Source organism: Dendrobates tinctorius, unplaced genomic scaffold (genome assembly GCF_039654945.1).
Source record: "Dendrobates tinctorius isolate UK_male_01 unplaced genomic scaffold, ASM3965494v1 ptg000070l, whole genome shotgun sequence".
NCBI lineage: Eukaryota > Metazoa > Chordata > Amphibia > Anura > Dendrobatidae > Dendrobates > Dendrobates tinctorius.
The window spans coordinates 80,904,356-80,910,471 of record NW_027361738.1 but is presented as its reverse complement, the minus strand read 5'-3'; the positions used below and the strand labels follow the sequence as shown (position 1 = coordinate 80,910,471).

Sequence of the window (6,116 nt, the reverse complement as noted above, 5' to 3'; positions counted from 1 at the left end):
CAGCAGGCCACCAGCTGCCGCAGCGACCCCATAGCATTGATCCATGGGGACGCACAGTGAGAGCAGTCTCTCCTACTCAGCAGCACAATACTGACTACACAGGGAGGGACCGCCTCCTCCACCTGCACAGCCTCAGCCTGCAGCGCAGCCCGACTCCTCCCACACACGTGACCAGGCCACACAATGATGACATCATCATAAAAAGTCCTTTACTTCATGGCCAATCACAGCGCATGACTAACTGACCAATCACACGGCAGAAGTCTGCCGAGCTACTCACAAGCGTCCACTCAGAAAGAGCCTAACATAGTAGCAGGAAGCTGCGCACACATGTCACATGGGGCTCAGCGCCGTCAGCGGGCGCTCGCGGCTTGTTCGCATGGCGCGGTCGCTCAGTGTCCCGTCCTTGTGCTGACCGTCATCATTGCTGTCTGAGGAACCGTCTATGAATTGTGTTTCCTATTAGTAGGAATTAGAGGGATCTTCCAGGTGAAATGAGGACGTCTCCCCTGCTGTCCCTGTGAGGTAAGAGTCTGCTGTCAGTGATGTTGGGGCTTGTGTTGGACTTTTTGGTTTTCCTGGATGTTGACTCACGACGATGCTATAATATATAAAATTAAGTTAAAGTAGTTAAAAATGAAGAATTTCAGAAAATCATATAAAATCCTGAATTTATTAATTTTTACTTATTTTTTTAGTTATTATTTTTTAGCCCCTATATGTGCCTTAAACGTGAGATTTGCTTGAACACACACACCAGCGCGCCCCCCCCCCCCCCACACACACACACACACACACCCCAGCGGCCCCAAACCCCCCCCACACACACACACGCACACACACCAGCGGCCCCAACCCCCCCCCCACACACACGCACACACCCCAGCGGCCCCAAACCCCCCACACACACACGCACACACACCAGCGGCCCCAAACCCCCCCCCACACACACACACACACACCAGCGGCCCCAAACCCCCCCCCCACACACACACACACACGCACACACACCAGCGGCCCCAAACCCCCCCCCCCCACACACACACACACGCACACACACCAGCGGCCCCAAACCCCCCCCCCCCACACACACACACACGCACACACCCCAGCGGCCCCAAACCCCCTCCCCCACACACACGCGCACACACACACCAGCGGCCCCAAACCCCCCCACACACACACACGCGCGCGCCCCCAAACCACCCCCCCCACACACACACACACACACACCAGCGGCCCAAAACCCCCCCCACACACACATGCACATATATATATATACACACACACCAGCGGCCCCAAACCCTCACACACACACACATACATACGCACATATATGTATACACGCGCGCGCACACACGTGCGTACAAAACAGAAAAAGACCAGTGCATATACATTGTGCTCACTGCTATCAGAACATGTAAAAAAAAAAATTACAAACACGATTAAAAACATGATACTGACTCCCTAAACCACTCAAGGATGACTAGTACCATAGCACGTCCTGTATAGTCACAATATACCCAGACCATGAATTGGCACAAAAAAGTTAACAATACAAAGCAATGACACGGTAATGTTTACCTTGGCCTGGATTCAAGGGTTCGGACCGGAAGCCGAATAAGATGCAAGTCCCGACATACGGGCAGGTGACGTCACCACCGCTCCATGCATGCCTAAGAGCAGGTTCAGGAGCGGGCGACGTCACAGTGGCTACGCGCATGCCCAATGACATATTCAGAGGTGGACAATGTCAGAGCGAACCCGCGCATGCGCAGAGAATAGATAATCCCAGCGTCAGTGAAAAGGGTACTATAGGATTACTGTATTGTCTTGATATGTTTAGTGGCTTAGTCCACATTATCACATTACCGGGTCATTGCTTTGTATTGTTATATTTTTTTGTGCCAATTCATGGTCTGGGTACCGTATATTGTGCTTCCCGCTTGAGATGTTATTCAGCACTTTTTATGGTAAAGTGAATGGTGTTTTCTACAATTTTGTCCTGCAAGAAAACAAACCCCCAAACAGCTACGGGAGGGGAAATAATAATAAAAAAAAAAAGTTATGGCTCTTGGAAAAAAATGGAGGAAAAAACAACAAAAAAAAAACATTAAAAAAATGTTAAGGCTCTTGGAAAAAACAGTTTTGTTTTTTTATTTTGTTTTTTTACATCTGTGGTCAAAGGACTGTCTTATTCTTGTCTAATGAAAATTGACCAGTCCTGAAGGGGTAAAATAGGTTGTCTGAGAGTAAGGTTTATTTTTTAAGTCTTTTGTCCCAGACAACCCATTTCACCCCTTCAGGACAGGTTTTTATAATACAAGAATAAGGTGGTCCTTTTGACCCCCTTAGTTCTGTGTTTTGTTTTTTTCCACAGTATAAGTTGTATTTGACACTATTCACGTGAACATGAACTGAAAAAACACAATCTTTCCATGTGAGGTGAAATGGTGTGTGGGAAAAAATACAATTCCGCTCCTCCCTCCCCGATTTTGTTTTTATTATATTCCTTGTATGGTAAAAGTGAGCTGCAAACATGCTTCTCCATGTCAGTATGATTACGGTGATACCAAACATGTACAGTATAAATTATTATTTTATTATTTGGGGCAAAAAAAAAAATGAAGATCTTTTTGTAAAAACAAACAGACAAGAGAAAAGCTATACATGTTTGGTATCACCACAATCACACTGACATGGAGAATCTTATTTGCAGGTCTTTACCCTACAGGAGTTACAATAAAAGCAGAATTTCAATATATATATTATTTTTTAAAAAATAAAATATAATAATGAGGGGTCATTTAGAGAGATAACAATTTTTTTTATTTTAGTTCCTTTAGTGGACTTGAACTTGATCTGGTTGCTTATACTATTTACTGCAGTACCGCATTATTGCACTATATAGCAAAAATCTTGGTCTGCTGTGAAACTCAGGATACAGCTGAGGGGTGGTCAATACGATGCATCCCCCACGTATCGGCAATGTCGTCCTTTAAATGCCAATGTCGGAGATTCACAGCAGAATTTAAATGGTTAATAGCAATTGGCACTGGGTCGCTGCTGTTAGCGATATTGGTTATGTAATGTTGCAGCATCTATCACTTGTTTAGTGGGCTCAGCTCCTGAGCCGCCTCCACACCTGGACACCCCAGCGCAGGACATAGTTACCCCCCATGTGCGTGAAAGGGTTAAGTAGTAATCCAAGATGGTGGTGTCTGTGCCCTAATGGTCCATTTACTCATATCCATTACAAGTTTCTATTGTTTGTCATTGGCATTTTTTAAAATTAATATTTTCTATATTTTATTATTTTTCACTTATTCCTTTTTTTTAACTGTTTTAGGCGGAAGCACCATCTCCCCCGATCATGGCCATGAAAATGTTAACGCGTATAACTGGGAATTTTGTGACTTGTTTGAGAAGCACAAGGAAAGTTAAAGCAGTGGCGAGCTGCATCCTCCGCGTTCCCGACATACCACGGGCGAGGTTCTGCTCACAGCAACTTTTACACGATGAAGCAAAAGTACCGATTGAAAACCTAGATCTGGTGACTAGTCTGGAGAAAATGGGGGTGGACTTGACACGGGTCAGAAAGCGCCACGCCGTTCTCCTCAAGAAGACCAGTACACACGAGCAAAATCTCAAACATTTCCTTACCGAAAAAGGTGCAGATGCCAAGATGGTGGCGAGCATCATCTCCAGGTACCCACAGGCGATCACCCGTGATTTAGACGTCTTAGAGAAGATGTGGAACGTTTGGAAAAGGGTTTTGGAATCCGATGCAACCATCCTGAGTGTGGCGCAGCGTTCTCCGGAGTCTTTCTTTCGAACATCTAATACCGGGAACTTAGCCAAAAATATCCGCTACCTCCAGTCCCTCGGATTGCCACCCAAAGTCCTGAGTCAGCTGATGGTAAAGTCGCCAAGAACTTTTGCAAACAGCGTTGACCTCAACAAGCAGAATGTGGAGTATTTACTACGACTTTGCACTATGTTAGGTGGGAAAGATCCGCGGGAGTTTGTCCGGGAATTGATTTCTAGAAATATCTATATTTTAACCAAAAGTACAAATCGCATCCAAAACAATATCGAGAAGATAAAGTCCCTGATGAAACTGGATGATCGCGCACTGCTGCTCTGGATCCAGGGTGACGGCGCGCCCATCGTCAGCCTCAGCTACACATACTTTGAGAATAACTATAGAAACGCGCAGGCGATACTGCTGTCCTTGGGGTGTACGGAGGTGGAGATATCCCTCTATATCTTCACATGTCCCAAATTACTGCTCGTGACGCCCACCATTTTTGCCAACAAGATCAAGCTCCTAATGCAGTGTGGGGTTGACGTGAAGGAAATTCTCAACAACCCGAATATTCTGGCTTTTCATATTAACAACCTAAAATCTAGAATTAAGCAACTGAAAGACTCTGGTTACGACTTCCGGTCCTCCGGCCTCGGTGTTCTCCAGCTTGGGCAGGCAAAGTTTAACTCCAAGTTGGAGAGACTTTGCAGCTCGGGGGTCCTGGAGGAGGGTGTCGGGGAATAATGATGGGGATTCACTTTATATGCTTTATTTTAATATCATGAATTAAATATTTGCACTTGTCATATTTTGAGTACAATTACTCCTCCAGCAGAATAGAGAGTGCAGCTCTGGAGTATAATACAGGATGTAACTCAGGATCAGTAATGTATGTACACAGTGACTGCACCAGCAGAATAGTGAGTGCAGCTCTGGAGTATAATACAGGATGTAACTCAGGATCAGTAATGTAATGTATGTACACAGTGACTGCACCAGCAGAATAGTGAGTGCAGCTCTGGAGTATAATGCAGGATGTAACTCCGGATCAGTAATGTAATGTATGTACACAGTGACTGCACCAGCAGAATAGTGAGTGCAGCTCTGGAGTATAATACAGGATGTAACTCCGGATCAGTAATGTAATGTATGTACACAGTGACTGCACCAGCAGAATAGTGAGTGCAGCTCTGGAGTATAATGCAGGATGTAACTCCGGATCAGTAATGTAATGTATGTACACAGTGACTGCACCATCAGAATAGTGAGTGCAGCTCTGGAGTATAATTCAGGATGTAACTCAGGATCAGTAATGTAATGTATGTACACAGTGACTGCACCAGCAGAATAGTGAGTGCAGCTCTGGGGTATGATACAGGATGTAACTCATGATCAGTAATGTATGTACACAGTGACTGCACCAGCAGAATTGTGAGTGCAGCTATGGGGTATAATACAGGATGTATCTCAGGATCAGTAATGTATGTACACAGTGACTGCACCAGCAGAATAGTGAGTGCAGCTCTGGGGTATAATACAGGATGTAACTTAGGATCAGTAATGTACAAGTGCTTCTCACAAAATTAGAATATCATCAAAAAGTTAATTTATTTAAATTCTTCAATACAATAAGTGGAACTCAGTCATTACAAACAGAGTGATCTATTTCAAGTGTTTAGCCAATGACAACCCAAAAGTCATTATCTCAGTAAATTAGAATAATTAACAAAAAACACCTGTAAAGTGTTCCTAAGCGTTTATAAAGGTCCCTTAGTCTGTTTCAGTAGCTCCACAATCATGGGGAAGACTGCTGACCTGACAGATGTCCAGAACGCAGTCACTGACACACTCCACAAGGAGGGGAAGCCACAAAAGGTCATTGCTAAAGAAGCTGGCTGTTCACAGAGTGCTGTATCCAAGCAGATTAATGGAAAGTTGAGTGGAAGGAAAAAATGTGGTAGAAAAAGGTGCACAAGCAACCGGGATAACCACAGCCTGGAAAGGATTAAGAAAAGGCCATTAAAACATTGGGGGGAGATTCACAAGGAGTGGACTGCTGCTGGAGTCATTGCTTCACACCACACACAGACATACTGTATCCTGGACATGGGCTACACGTGTCACATTCCTTGTGTCAGCCACTCATGACCAATAGATAACGCCAGAAGCGTCTTACTTGGGCCAAGGATAAGAAGAACTGGACTGTTGTCAGTGGTCCAATGTGTTATAATAATTTCTATAGCGTCAACATATTCCGCAGCACTTTACATTTTAGAGGGGACGTGTACAGACAATAAGACATTACAGC

General features: G+C 44.8%; 1 protein-coding gene across 1 annotated transcript; it reads left to right on the top strand.

The window, feature by feature from the left end:
* The first annotated feature begins 235 nt into the window (after window positions 1-235).
* On the top strand, window positions 236-4,614 carry MTERF1 (mitochondrial transcription termination factor 1). Its single transcript, XM_073581972.1, has 2 exons — window positions 236-525; window positions 3,350-4,614. Exon 2 carries the CDS (start codon window positions 3,374-3,376, stop codon window positions 4,550-4,552), a length of 1,179 nt encoding a protein of 392 aa, XP_073438073.1. The 5' UTR covers window positions 236-525; window positions 3,350-3,373; the 3' UTR covers window positions 4,553-4,614.
* The last annotated feature ends 1,502 nt before the right edge of the window (window positions 4,615-6,116 follow it).

Excerpts from the sequence above, each read along its gene's own strand:
- MTERF1 (XM_073581972.1), top strand. The coding sequence starts at position 3,374 with ATGGCCATGAAAATGTTAACGCGTATAACTGGGAATTTTGTGACTTGT.